The sequence below is a fragment of the Sinocyclocheilus anshuiensis genome, unplaced genomic scaffold, assembly GCF_001515605.1.
Source record: "Sinocyclocheilus anshuiensis isolate Anshui unplaced genomic scaffold, SAMN03320099.WGS_v1.1 scaffold1164, whole genome shotgun sequence".
NCBI classification, from domain to species: domain Eukaryota; kingdom Metazoa; phylum Chordata; class Actinopteri; order Cypriniformes; family Cyprinidae; genus Sinocyclocheilus; species Sinocyclocheilus anshuiensis.
The window spans coordinates 217716-232490 of NW_015551103.1; the positions used below are offsets into that span (position 1 = coordinate 217716).

A 14775-nucleotide genomic window follows, 5' to 3' on the forward strand; every position below is an offset into this window, starting at 1 on the left:
CACACACACACTCACACACACACACACACACACACACACACATATATATATATATATATATATAAAATCAATTTGTTTGTAATGAGGGATTTTTACATTTGATTATTTGTTTTTCTTACTTAAATGCTTTTGTTTAGATGTAAAATGAAAAAGTTCATGCATTATTTGTTTCTTTCTTACATGTTCTACTGTTTTTTTTTTTTGCATCTGTTCTTATTTAAAATAACAAAGATAATAAAAAATTGCTATATTGTGATTATTAATATAGTAATTATTATTAAGAAAAATACTGGAGGAAAAGATGCAACGTTGCATGTGATTTTGCTTTGGAACCTTCAGAAAAATTTAACTCGATTTTTCTCAGAATTGACTTTGCTGACTCTATTGACTTCAAACAGGTGTAGCTCAGTCATTTTTCGTCAGATTCCAACAAATCATACATCATTCTGAAGGTCTTTTAATGGATAATGTAATGAAAATACAAATAACATTTTTGAAAATTTGCTAATTGTGACTCATTTTGCCAGCACAGGTCTCACACACACACACACTCACACACACACACACACACACACACACATACATCGTGGCCATGAATTAAGGATTCAGAATCATTCCCACGATTTAATTAAGTTCCCCGTCGGCGGGCCCCCAATCCGCCGGGCCGTATGCATTTGTGTATATCTGCATACCCAAATGCTACGCCCCCGCAGCGACTTGAACAAAAATTCACTCTCTTACATTAGGATATGGCGCATATGGAATAGCAGAAATACAACCACTTCCCCAGTTACCCCAGCAAACAAAGCAGCACTGCGCTTATAAACACCACTTTATTAGTCATTATATGGAGATTACATGAAAAGAAAATGCCATCGAGCCTGTCACCTTTAAAGAGCTGTTCATCCATCCACCCCACGAATCACGTGAATGGCCGACAAGCGACTGAGAACTGCTTTACATCCCCAGTAGAACGCGCAACAGGCTACTGCGCGTTTTTACTTTCAAACGCAGTGTTCACATTTAATTCAATTGCTGTTTAAGGCAATTCACCATAATTTTTTACTCAGAAACTCGCAGCACTCACATTTAATTCAGTCGCCTTGTGAATAATTATTACTGGTAATAACCTTATATATATATATATATATATATATATATACTCTATATAGCCTACCATTTAAGACATTTAAAACTTTTATGACATTACTAAGATTTCAAAAAAGACTTTTTTTGGACAATTAAGCGACAATCTCATAATTCAGTCTTCTGAAAGTATGACATTTCCAATGGTACGTGAAGGAAGAATTCATTTAGCTCTCAAAAAACAATTGCCATTGGTAGTATTGTAATTATAGGGCCTACAGTTCTACAGATCTTGGACAGTTATTTTCGTGAAGTACTTCCACGGTTAAGTAGTAGTTTGAAAAGCATCTTTTATTTCAGTATTGCCACAGCGGTGGTGCAATTTGTCCAACCTGAATGCTCTCGGTGCCTCCGGGGAGTCTCTCTAAGTGCTAAATGACCCGGCTGAACCCAATAGTTATCCAACACTAGAAGTTATTCCAATTGGGATTGCCTGCATTTAGAGCATGTGTATCTCCATCTGAAGATAGTTTATGCTAATTCAAGGTGATCTGATTTTCCCCTTACTGCTTAGTGGAGCCATCTCTCTCTCAGGCTCCCTGGAGAGGCCTGCAGTCACTCCTGCTCGCTTATCTTCCTCACATTGACTTTATATTTCCTTTTAAATTAAGTATATTGTTGCATGGTGTGTATAAAATGTTTGGTGTGGTCATAGTGTATAATATAATGTCTTACGTGTCTTTAAATATGTCCTTAATGTTCAGGCCTTTGATGTTCTGCATGTGCCCTCATACAGTGATAAACTGATATGCACTAATATGGTCAGATAGGGGCAGTAGCACACTACAGTTTTACTATCACTATCGCATTCTGTCTTTCTCCTATAAATGAAATGGTGCCCTGCAGACATCTGGTTGCTTGAAAAGACAGTGAGTACAAATACAAAAAAATAAAATAAAAATGCTGGAAGGATATCTATGCTTTTTTCATTTGTTTACGGTGATTGTCAGCATTAATCCACTAAACTATATTTTCATCCTGGGTGTTTTATTATAAAGGGAAGGCAGCCTTGTGATCTTTAACAATCTTTAAACAAGAGGAAGTGGTCCGGGGATGAGAGAAAGCAAGCAAAGAAGTGGAACAGGAACAAGAAAAACAGGAAGAAGACAGGATGGACTGTGACAGTGGGAGTGAGGAGCATTAATTAATATAGAGCGCAGTGTGAAGGGAATCAATTCCTCTCCTCGGACACACACTCTGGTGGGCAGACGGGCGGCTGTGAGCTCGGGTGGAGAGAGAGTGGCATGGGTGGGAGCATCTGTGCCAACAGCTTCACCTCCATTTTCATCACACTTCTAATTGTGCCACATGTCAACTGGTAAATGGCATATCACGACTGATCCAAAACAAAAAATTAGACTTCTGTTCTCATCCAGTGCATTTAAATGACACATATATTAGAATGTGTTTGTGTTGATGTATTTGAGGTGGCTGCTTCATGGAAAATGCAATTTTTGCCATAGTTAAAAAAAAAAAGAAACTTTCTCATAACTGACATTTCATTATATTGAGAATATTTCTCATAATAATAACTTAACATATCAAAATAATATGAAACTTTCTAATGGCGTAGTCTCATATGACTTAATTTTGGTAAGCCATTATTATGAGATACTAAATCATAATTATAACTTAATGTCTTTCTCCTTTAATAATGACTTTCTCATTTTAATGAATTTTGACCAGAAAATCACGTAGTTTTGGGATAGCGTCTCATAATGAGAAATTTTATAATAATTATGAGTTAACATTGTAAAATGGGAAACATGTTTTTATTACAGTCCCTCACTATGATTTCATATTATCACTGAACTCTAAATAAGTTCCAAATTAATAACACACACATATATGTTAGGAATATTTCTTAGTGATTACATGAACAAAAATCAAATTTAAGCTTTGTAAAGCTACACACTTCACAAAGCACTCCATTAAAGGTATGTTGCGAATCAGCTCATGGGGAAATATGAATAATTAATCATACTACACTTCTGCAAGAGGGTGAGAGCAGAACAGCATATACCCATAATGCATTGCAACATTACCAGCCTATCAGAACTATTTACACAATATGCTGGAACATACAAACATTTAAACTACCACACATTTAAATATAAATTTGCATTCATGATTGACAGCTGAAGTATGCCAGTATGTAGAAGTTATACAATAAAAAAACGTGAATTCTTAAAGGCACAGTAGTAAAAACTGACTCTTTAATTCTGTGGTTGAGAGGGAGGCTGTTTTTGGTGTAAAAGAGCTTGACAGTAAACGTCAGAGGACAGAATTACTACAAAGGTGTAGAATATGGCCTTTTGCAGATTTGTGATTTTTTTCTAATCACATAGCTTGGCTCGGTCATGAATAGGCATGACTTCGGCGTCAGGGCCTGTCCGAGGAATGACAGCTGGCCAGCAGCGTGAGGTGCAGGGCACCAGCAGCATCATGTGCTGGAGCGTGTCCACCAGCAGGGACAAGACTTTGGCTTGGATCCCCCACCACCATGCGCTGCATATGGGCCCGACCAGCCGTGGCGGCCCCCTCCCAACCTCCCCAATTACTCCAACAGCCAGCTGAGTCTGGGACCTCTGTCTCACCCCACTAACAACACATCATATTCCCTGCCATCTCAAGACACCAAATATCACTTTCTGAGCCTGGCTCCACACTGCTAGCAAAATGCTTTTAGATGCTGTGTGGAAAAATGCTCAGAACTTCAAGGACAATTTTGCCATGATGTGGCACCTTAATATTTATTTTTATTTTTTTGAAAAACATAGTGCCTCCAGTTTGATCTCATATGTTAGTAGGGATTGTTTAAGGTTTGTAGCAAAAATGAACTCTGCAGAATGCCTTGCTAATATTTTATTTATGATAGATAGATAGATAGATAGATAGATAGATAGATAGATAACCCTCACATTGTTTCTAACCTATATGATTTTGTTTCTTCTGTGAAACACAAGCAGAAACATTTTGAAGGATGTACTAGTTGCACTTTTTCCATGTTATAATGAATAAGGACTTATAATGAATGAGGACTGAAGATTTCAAACTTCAGAAATTATGCAAAAGCACTATAAACATAATAAAAGTGCTTCATACATTTATAATTTAAGTCAGTGAGTCTGCATGAGAATTAGATAAATCTGATTCATGAACAAATCATTCAGACCAATTCTGTGAAATGGATCAACTGATTTATTGATACGATCCATCTCCATGAATGATTAAATGAATCAAATGAACATTGCACCAAGGAGAGCTAGTTTCAGTAAAAAACAGAAAATTAGCCTGTTCCTCATGCAAAGCTTGTACGGCTTCAGAAAATTTATTGAACAAATCATGGACCACTTTTTTTTTTTTTTTTGTCATGTTGGAGCTTGATAGCCCCAGATCACTTTTACATTCATTATAAGAAAAAGACTAGTCAGAATATTCTTTTAAAAAATATTCTTTTGCATTCTTTCAGTGCAGAAGTCAGTCAGTCATGCAGCTTTGGAATGACTTGATGTTGAGCAAAATTATAGAATTTCATTTCATTAGTCCTGGGTGATTTTAATTCCCCACACTTGTGTTATTTTTTCAGCCGTTTTTCTGACAGTTTCTGTCTTGAACACAAATGGGCACAGGCACTAAATAAATGAACTTTCAGATTATCTAGACTAATCTCAAGGCCGATTGAACCTAAACAGCCTTTCGGGAATTCATCTGAAGTCTCATTTGCCAAGACCATCTCAATATTTCCCTAGCAGTGATTTGGCTTCAGTTCATTTTGAACAACAAGAAGTAATTTCATTCCATTTTAGCTCTAGGTATGAAGTCACAGAGATTCAACATCAAACGATAGCGCCTCCCACTGGAACGGATGGAAACTCAGAGGAAGTGGTTTTCCAGGCGTTCCCAATCATTCAGCACTGAGCGTGACAGGATTCAGACTGAACCGTAACCACTGATCATCAATTTCATTATATAATGCTGCAGGTTAGAGTTCAGCAGAGGGAATTCTGTCTCTAGATAATGAAACGTCTGCATGGTTTCAAAGCCTGGGGCACGGCAGCCCGTGGTGCGTGGAGAAATGGCATTGACTTGGCCCCTGATGTCCTGCTTGTGTATGGATTGCATGTAGTCTGTTATTTCTTAGATGCCAGACACTAATATTCCCCTGTTAGAAATTCCCATTAAGAAACCTCTGACCTTTGAGCCCTTGTTTCATTGTCATTTGAAACACGAATTCCATCACCTTTTATTTTCGATCACCAACTCATGAATCACATGCTTGACATCACACAATCTCTACATTTGATGCAAGTCTCAATTTATTTTGTTTTGAAGGAGATAATGAGACAAGCACTTTGTGAGTTTGTGTGTGCAATCTACACTAAAAAAAAATCTTTGACAACTTACTTTAGTTGTGGACAATGGTATCATATTATAGAAACTGAGTTTACTTAACATTAAACACTCAACTCAAACTCCAATGAAATTAGACATGTCAAACTATTTCAAATGAATCTCTTGCAGTTAACTGTTAGGTAGCCATATCATGTCAGAATGCTAAATGTAACTTAATATTTCCTTTCTGAATGTTTTCAAAGCTTGTATTGAACTGACCAAGTAACAGAATTTCAGCAAGCAAGGCTTAGTTATGTCATATTGTTTTAAAATGTCTCAAAATGTTTGACACTAGGGTTCATCTCAAGACAAACAGTATTAAATATATAATTGAAAGTGGTCTCAAGTTAGTTGACACTTGAGAAGACAACTTATAAGCACAATAAAATACCAAATAAAACAAAATATATAGATAAACGTATGTAACATATAACGTAAGCTAATCTAAAAAGATGGATTTTAAGATGTGATTTAAACATCGAAAGACTGGAGTGACTTGTAGTAAAGTATTCCAAAAATGAGGAGCAGTACAACTAAAAGCCCTAGACCTCATGGTACTCAAACGTACAGACTGTGTAATAAAAGTAATAGAAGTAGAGTATCATATAGGTGAATATACGTGAAGATGATCCCAGAGATATGAAGGTTCTAAGTTAAGAAGTGACTAAAAAGTAAAATCTTAAATTTAATGCAATATTTAACTGGAAGCCAATGAAGTTGTCGGAGAACAGGAGTATTGTGCTCAATATAAGGTGTTCACGTAACGATCCAGGACACCAAACTATGAACGACCCCCCAAAAAAAAACACACATTTGTGAAGAAACTTTTGTGGAACCCCACTGAGAAATTAATTACAATAATACGTTTGATAGGTGACTAAAGCTTGTACAAGAATAGCAGTACCATTATCCGTAAGCCTTATGCATTCTGACTGCAAATAAACTATTGTTTTCCAAATGTAAATGCAATTTAATACCATCTATCTGTGGTTTGTTGGGTCACTATCAAATAGACTAGAAAGTCTGCTCCCATCACTCTGGCAGGTGGTCAGTACTCACCCAGAACAGATCTGCTACTACTAAACAATGGCTAATTTCTCAGTTCTTGTGTTCTCCTCCATCTTTAGATGATCAATCATGCCTGCGGTTCTGACTGGACAGGAGGCGGCCTGTCTCTCTTCAGGAAAGTGACAAGTGAATGCTTTGTGTCAGCCAATCTGATGGCCTCTGCTGGGATCCATGGCAGGGACCCCAGGGACGGACCCGTCTCTCTGTCTGACACACACCTGAAGATAGGATGTGTTTGAGACTCTTTAGAATGGTGCCAATTGATTTCTCCATTCACTTCCCTGCTCCGGCACATTCTCTCTGTCGCTCTCCCTTCTCTATTTTCTTAGAGGAGGAATAGACATATGGAGCATGAAGTTTATAGTGGAGTGACAGCTCCCTGACAGATAGTCAAAAGCAGCATTGTCAAAGGCTGATGGAAGTCTTGAATGAAGTGGTTAGGAGCTATATTGGTTTCGGGAGAAGTGATGGCCTCATATCAGAGAGGAAGGGATCTTAAACGAGGTGTGTGAGATGAATGGAGAGCTGGCCAAATGATGTTCAGATTAAGATGAACTGATGGCGGAGAGGGAAAGTTATAGATGAGCACATTGCCAAGTTTTTACCCTCTTTTTGTGAAACCTGTGGTGAATATACGGTCTATTATTTTACCGATTAGAAGACATGTCTGATAATGCAAGTTGAATATAAGAAGAAAAACAATATTGCAAGTCTCAAGTGAGCATAATGCACTTATCAGGTTCAGACAGTGAAAATGTCATTTTATACATAAAAATGTTCAGGTCTATTTGCAGAGATAGTAATTTAGGAATCAAGGGCAAGTAAATGTCTCCTCGTGTAATGACTGAGCCATCCAGCCTGTAATTTGAGACTATTTGAGGAGTGAAGCACTGCTGTTCTGGGTGACAGGAATAAAATGGAAAGAAAATCGTAATTGTGATCTTGATTCTCGTCAGCTTTATGCCAGGGCCACTGACTTAACCAGATGTGGGTTTGTTCATAATGACAGCAAGCTTTTATCTCCAGAACAGAAAATAAAGAGGAGAAAACGCCACATAGCTCCATTGCTGTATGTCAGCTCTCATCCTGGCTCGCTGTCTGTAAGCCACACCGCGAGATCTACCGCCCTGTTTAAATCTGAATGTCAAAAAGGTGTTGGTGCTAGTCACAATGACAGTGTTACAGAGAGAGGTCAGAAAACCCTTAAAAGAATAAATCACCCCAAAATAATTATTCTCCCATAATTTGCTCACTATTACTCTGTCATTTTTTAAACATTTCTTTCGTGTGTGTGTGTTCCACATAAGAGATAAAGTGAAACATGATTGGAACGACATGAAGAAGGATAAACGATCACAGAATTAAAATTTTTGTGTGAACTATCTTTTTACTTTAATTAATCTTACAGCCATAGATTTTTCGACAATTGATTCAATTACCCCATAGGTTTTTTTTCATACTGTATGAACCAATGTTCGGTCGAACTGACACTGGTTAAGCTCAGTCCCCATACAGGGCAGAATCAACAAATCATCAACATCTTTCACCATGTGTTCATTTCATTAGTGTTTGTGAAAGTTTTATCAGTAATTATGGCCTATATAGCCTCTCATAAGAAACAGACATTTGTAGTCCAGTTGCCCAACAAATGACTCTGATGAGCAGGTTCTTTTACGTGAATCAAAAACATTCAGTGCAGCCAGTGTCATCCGACTCCTGAATGAATGACTCTTGTGAGCCAGTTCCCCTAAATTGAATCAAAAACATACAATGAAACCAATGTATCCTGACTGCCTAAGGAATGACTCTTATGAGCCTGTTCCTTTTAGTAAATCAAAAACATACAACACGATGTAGATCACCTCCTTTTGAAATGAATCAAAAATATACAGCACACCCCATTTACTTCAATTTTGCAGATGAATTATTTGAACAAGTTGGTTCTTTTTAGGGAATCAAACTCAGACAGCTTGATTTGTGAGATTTGTGAATCGTACTCACATGAATCCTATCCAAACTGCCTTTCCAAACAGATGAGAATGAGTTTGCTGTTACACCAACAAAATAAACTGACTCCGGTCTACACCAAATACTACATGTAAATTAAATATTTCACCTTTACTCCCAAGTTATATTAAAAGCAGGTGTCATAAAAGAAAAATGTTCAGTAAAATGGTTGAAAATATATGCGGTTCATGTTAAAAGTCAACTGTGCCTAGATGACAGATAATTAAGATGCTGTTTGGCTATACAGAATTCTGTATTAGCACAGCTATAGCAGGACTGCACAGAATAACATATTGTTCTGTATTCTAACACCTCCCTAAACAACCCACTGTCAAAACCAATAAAACATCCAAAATGCAGCATGGAATCAGGGGCGATGCATTATCCACCTGCCAAAGAGACCTATTTGAGCGGCTTTTCTCCTTTGCTTTCTTCCCGTTTTTCTTTTTCTCACTGCATTGTTGAAACGTATCAGGATGGCTCGTTCTGTTTCTCATCGCATGCAGCACGGCTGAGGTGCGGGGCAGAAGGGGCTGGTGCAAATGTCCTGCTGGGCTGCCAGGCTTCTTTTATTCATCCTACCTTGATGGAGAAATTTGTTATGGAAATATATGGTGCGTTAGGGGTAGCAGCAGGAAACCAGGGTGTAAAATAATGAATCGTGCTGGGAAGCCACAGCTCTGGCCCATTTTATCAATGAATTTGTAATTACATATTTGACAACATCTACAGCACTAGATTCGGCATATTTATGCGGTAGCTTGGGTATAGTAGCCCTCGTGTGGATCTTTTGATAGGTTTCTCACAAACAACAGTTATTTGTGGATTCATTTGTTGTGGACACAACCAATGTTTTGTTTTGTTCAAATTCACCATATTACATTCTCTGAATTTGCACCCTTCCAACTGCCTCAGTTTCTCTCTAGCAAGCGACCATAAAAAGTCCACTGGCCTTGTGGATCCATCTACATCCTGGGAATTCAGTGTCCTCTGGCTGAGGAGAAAAGCAAAGTGACACAAATCATTTATTGTGTGTGTAATAATTCATAGTAACGGCACTGGGGACAAGTTATCAGCAAAGTAATTACCGCAAAACATGGAGAGAACCTTGTGCAATGGGCTTCACGTATCTCTCCATCTGCTGGTGATGGAGGTCAGTCTGCGTCTGCTGAGAGATATTGATAAGGTACAGCAAACGCAGACTGTGACATTCATTTAAGGGCTGTTGTCCTCACTGTAGAGGAGAGCAGGGAGTGCTATAACACATGAGAGTTAGTTAGTGACATAAATGTAACCAGTTAGAAATTAGCTAGAGGGGTTCATTTAGAATGCATAGATCATTATTACTGATAAACGTTTTACGATTCCATTTAGAAACAAAGATGTTTTCTTTGTTGGCAGGTTGTCTAATATCCACCCCTGCTGTAATCCTCCAGTTTGTCGGATCTCTTTGAAGATGAACTCTGTGGCCCTCGTAAGACACGACAGCACTCTGCACCTCCTAAAGAGAGGTCAGGACTAGAGGAGCACAGCGGCATGTTCCTCTCATCTCTGGAGATCACAGTACTTCTTACAGGAGACTCGGGAAGAGTTCAGTGACATATTATCTGTGCGGGAGATTAAGTTTGAGATTAGAAGCACATGAAAAAGTGTGGTCAAGCATTTTGGGTTAGGGTTGTAGGACAATAACAAAATGGTTTTGATTCGAATATTTCCTATAACTAGGGCCCTTGCACAAGGACATTAGTTAAAGGTGTGCAATTATCAATTCAGGGAAATAATTTTGCCATCTATGATCATGACCCTGAATGCCACAGTAATTTAATTAATCTTACCTACACTGAAAAAAATTAATCTGGGTGGATGTAAATGTTACATAATTAAATCTGTGATATTAACAAAAAATGTTAAATTTCTGTCTTTACATTAATATATCTAGTTTTGAATTAATCTGCATTTGTTCAAAATACAAGACAATGTGCATTTTTTTCCTTTACAAAATGTATCTAAGTAATCCCAACCAAATCTTCTTAGGTACACACACACAACAAACAATAACCTTGTTTCATTTACTCAATATAAAATAATTACCCTACTTCCCTTCGTGTTTCGTTGGTCTGGTCTGGAAACCCCGCACATTCCAAACGAAGAGGAACATGCGGACTGAACAAGGTAAGAATAAAGTTATCAAAGTAAGGTTAGATGTTTGGTACATTACCATAGTCTTTAGTTTTCGAATTGTTGTACAAAAAGGCTTTACATTTAATTTGAAGATAACGTTGTTGTACGTGGATTTACTTTACACAGCACACTCTTTGAGTGACTTTCAGGCACAAAGTATACATGAATATATTCAAATTCAAATTTACCACAGCAACCACGTAATCCCACCCAGATTTCTGTTTAGATGGAGAGTAAAGACCTATATGCATTCTTTACATTAGCAAACAAAAATTAGGTTTAATTCTCTCTGGTATGTTTCACAGGTTTGTGATGACGATGATGCTGCAGCCATCCAAGAGGACCTCACTTCATTTGTGCTCAACATCTTTGTGGTCAACAAAGCCAGGGAAGGAGGTCACAAGAAGCAAGCAGGAATAGCCATCGAGGGAACAGAGGTCCTTTTTGGTATTCCCAGTGTAGCCCATGCTTGCACCTACCTAATGGGCCTTATTTATGCTTTGGAACTAAGCTATCCAAAGAAACTGAAATACACATTCGAGGTTTTCCAGAAGATCTTCCTGGAGCTGGAGGACGTTAACAAAAAAAATGTCCCCCAAAGTCCACGTTCTCAAAGTCAGCTTACTGGCCTAAATAGTAGGTTGAGACTGACAGATGTCCATTTAATATTATGGGCAACGCTTTGCCACAGCATGCATATCTTGAAATGTATTGAGTGGATTAAGGTAAAATTTTGTGAAACTGATAGAATAAAGCCTGTCAACTTTGACTTATAAGCTTTCCTCTGGCACCACCATGAAGCACAATTTTCTAATGTACACAATGTCTTAATCTGTGAGGTAAGGATTTCAGTTCTTCAGTACATGCAATAGTAATTTTAAGGAAGTAATTTTGCAGTGAATGCTCATGTGATCCTAGCTGACACATCCGTGCCATTCATTTTAAAAGCTAAAGCCAATTAATTAAACCTCAGTTTCTCCTGGACTATAATGTTACATATATTAACATTAGCTACTGAATGTAGAGAAACAGTACATTAGATGACACTGAATAAAAGACATTGAGAGGTGTCAGTTAAGTGGCCTGCACTATGCCCTTCAGAGTGAGTATGGCATAGTTATGCCCTCTTTCAAATGGAATTCACCCAAGATTTCAGTCTCTATATATTTTTTTTGTTATTGAAAACGAATTAAATTCTATGATATCTAAAGTTTTCAATCATAAAAACGATTTTATCCATTAAGTGCTTTAGAGAAGTTATAAAGTGAATGCTGCAGGCAAATTAAATAATAGAAAAATCTCTAACATCAGAATAGCTTACAAGCATGTGCAAATTTGCCGATAATAATTCAGCGAATACAAAGATATTCATGGATTTTGTGCAGACATTACCTGCTGGATATGGTGCAACCATAAAACACACAGAGATAATGCCCAGGGAAACAACTTTATAACTTTATTCATAGTTGTTTTATAGCAAAGCAAACATCAAAGGATGAAGGCAGAAGTTCATCTGATATACAGTATGGCACCACTTAAAGAAGTAAATCAACCTTTTGAATACATTTTTAATCATCAACCAAAAAAACAAAAACAAAACATATGCAAGGAAACCAAATAAAACCCAAACAAAAAGACAAAACATTTTTTTTGTGTGTTTAAAGAAAGAAATGCATCACTCAACATCTTAAGTAGTATTTAATTCATTCAAAGCCACACACTTAATATTTGCCTTTTATTTTTGCCATCACCAGTTTGTGATTATGTACTACTTATTTCATGAAATAAGGCAGATTTTTGAAGATGCAGAGACAATCTGGTAAAAATATTGAGAGCTTGCAATTGAGATCTGTTTATGCAAGTGAAAGGGAGGGAGACTGAGAGAGAGACTGTAAATAAAACATTTGAAACAATGCGGGCATGCATCTAGATACACTTGAGGGAATTAATTGGTTAGTGCACTCGTCAAAAACGGCCACGTCAGTCTGACACAACAGGTTTTCTTCTTTTTTTTTTTTTACAGGCATTCGCAGTAGTCAGAGCAGCTTTGAAGATGAAACATGATCAATGCTCGTTGGAGAGATTAAAGGGGGGCTCTGCGAGTGTGACGTGTCGTTTCAAAGCAGAGGAGCGCACAAACGCCTTTGTTATATAGCGTGCAGTAGGGAGGAATGTCACCACTCGATAGGAGATTAGAATCAAGCGATGTTCTCCTCGTTTGACCTGGCTTGGTTCTGAAGCTAACACACAAAGCGAAAACCTCTTTAAAGTGACATCATCAGTATATACGCACACTCATTCACACACAAATGGACATTTACAGCCATCTTAGTGTTGAAAGAAATCTTAATCTGTGGACAGGGCTGTGGAATTCAATCATATTTGGTCTGAATCTTGCATTATGAGTGCTCTGCGGGATAGAAAATTCAGCCTTGGCTTTGCACTTTGTCTTTGTATTACAAATCAGCGAGCAACTAAAAGCGGCAGGATGATTTTAGGATGTGTTTTGACCAATCTACCTAATTTAAACCAGTTCAAATCCAGCACCAGGATGCCATATTGAGAAAAAACAACAACAACAAAAAAAACTATTGATCAAGCAGCATGTCAGTGAGGTATAGCAGCCCTCCTCCAGCTCCACAATCCCTGCAATCTCTCTGATATGTTCAAACTCTCATTTGATCCTTTTTATATAGCTAGATATCTGATTTATTTTCAATATGAGGAAGCGGAAAGGAAATACAGGTTGAATAGAAGGAAAGATGGTGAATGAAGTGGGGGTCAACACTTTTCCCAGTGTTTGTGGGCGACTCCCTGGCGTGGGACAAAATTGGTGTGATGTTTGCCTTCACACAGTTTGCCGGCACTCGTTCCTATGAGGCTGATTGTCGTCTCATTCCCGTGCATTCTTGTCACCTTGGCCATCTTGGAGAAAACAAACATGTAAGCAGAATGAAGTATACATGTACAAGTATACATGACAGATTAGTGTCAACATGAAAGCAACATTAAGCCTATTTACTTTTTCTTTGTCAAACCCCCCCATTTCCAGCTATCTAGGTTCAGTTTTTTATTGTTACATATCAATTAGAAATGGAGCTGCAACTAAAATTAATAGACTAATTGGTTGACTATTTATTGATTCATCAAATAATCAAACAATTAATCAGGAAAAATTAAATTTTTTCTTATTTTATTCTGTATTTTATTAATTTATATTGTGCCAAAAGGTATTTTTATAACAAGAAAATATTAAATAATAAACATTAATATATAATATTCAATATACACTACCGCTCAAAAGTTTGAGATCAGTAAGACTTGTAATGTTTTTTAAAGAAGTCTCTTATGCTCATCAAGGCTGCATTTCAAAAATACAGAAAAAAAACGTAATCTTGCAAAATGTTATTACAATATAAAATAATGGTTTGTATTTTACTATCCTTTAAAATATAATTTATTTCTGTGAGGCAAAGCTGAATTTCCATCAGACATTACTCCAGTATAAAGTGTTACATTATCCTTAAGAAATCATTCTAATATGCCGATGTATTATTAGAACTATCAATGTTGGCAACAGTTGTGCTGCCAAATATTTTTTTGGAAACTGCGATACTTTTTTCAGGATTCTTTGATGAATAAAAAGTTAAAAAGAACAGCATTTATTCAAAATATAAATCTTTTCTAACAATATAAATCTTTGCTATCACTTCTTAACTTTAACTTTAATTTAACACATCCTTGCTGAATAAAAGTTTTAATTTCTTTCAAAAAATTAAAGAATAGAAATGTACTGACCCCAAACTTTTGAACGGTAGTGTATATTGTCAGAAAAGATTTCTATTTTAAATAAATGCTCTTCTTTTTAACTTTTTATTCATCAAAGGATCCTGAAAAAAAATCACAGGTTTCAAAAAAATATTAAGCAGCACAACGTTTTCTATCACTGATAATAAATCAGCATATTAGAATGATTTC

At 36.9% G+C, this 14775-nt stretch overlaps 1 protein-coding gene across 1 annotated transcript in view; it reads right to left on the reverse strand.

The window, feature by feature from the left end:
• Window positions 1-13346: 13346 nt before the first annotated feature.
• Window positions 13347-14775, reverse strand: part of LOC107662807 (O-acetyl-ADP-ribose deacetylase MACROD2-like) — a 443444-nt gene continuing 442015 nt past the window's right edge. Inside the window, exon 18 of the mRNA XM_016452921.1 lies at window positions 13347-13722. Within this exon, the coding sequence (XP_016308407.1) occupies window positions 13691-13722 (32 nt within the window). The 3' untranslated portion in view covers window positions 13347-13690. The remainder of the gene's footprint in view (window positions 13723-14775) is intronic.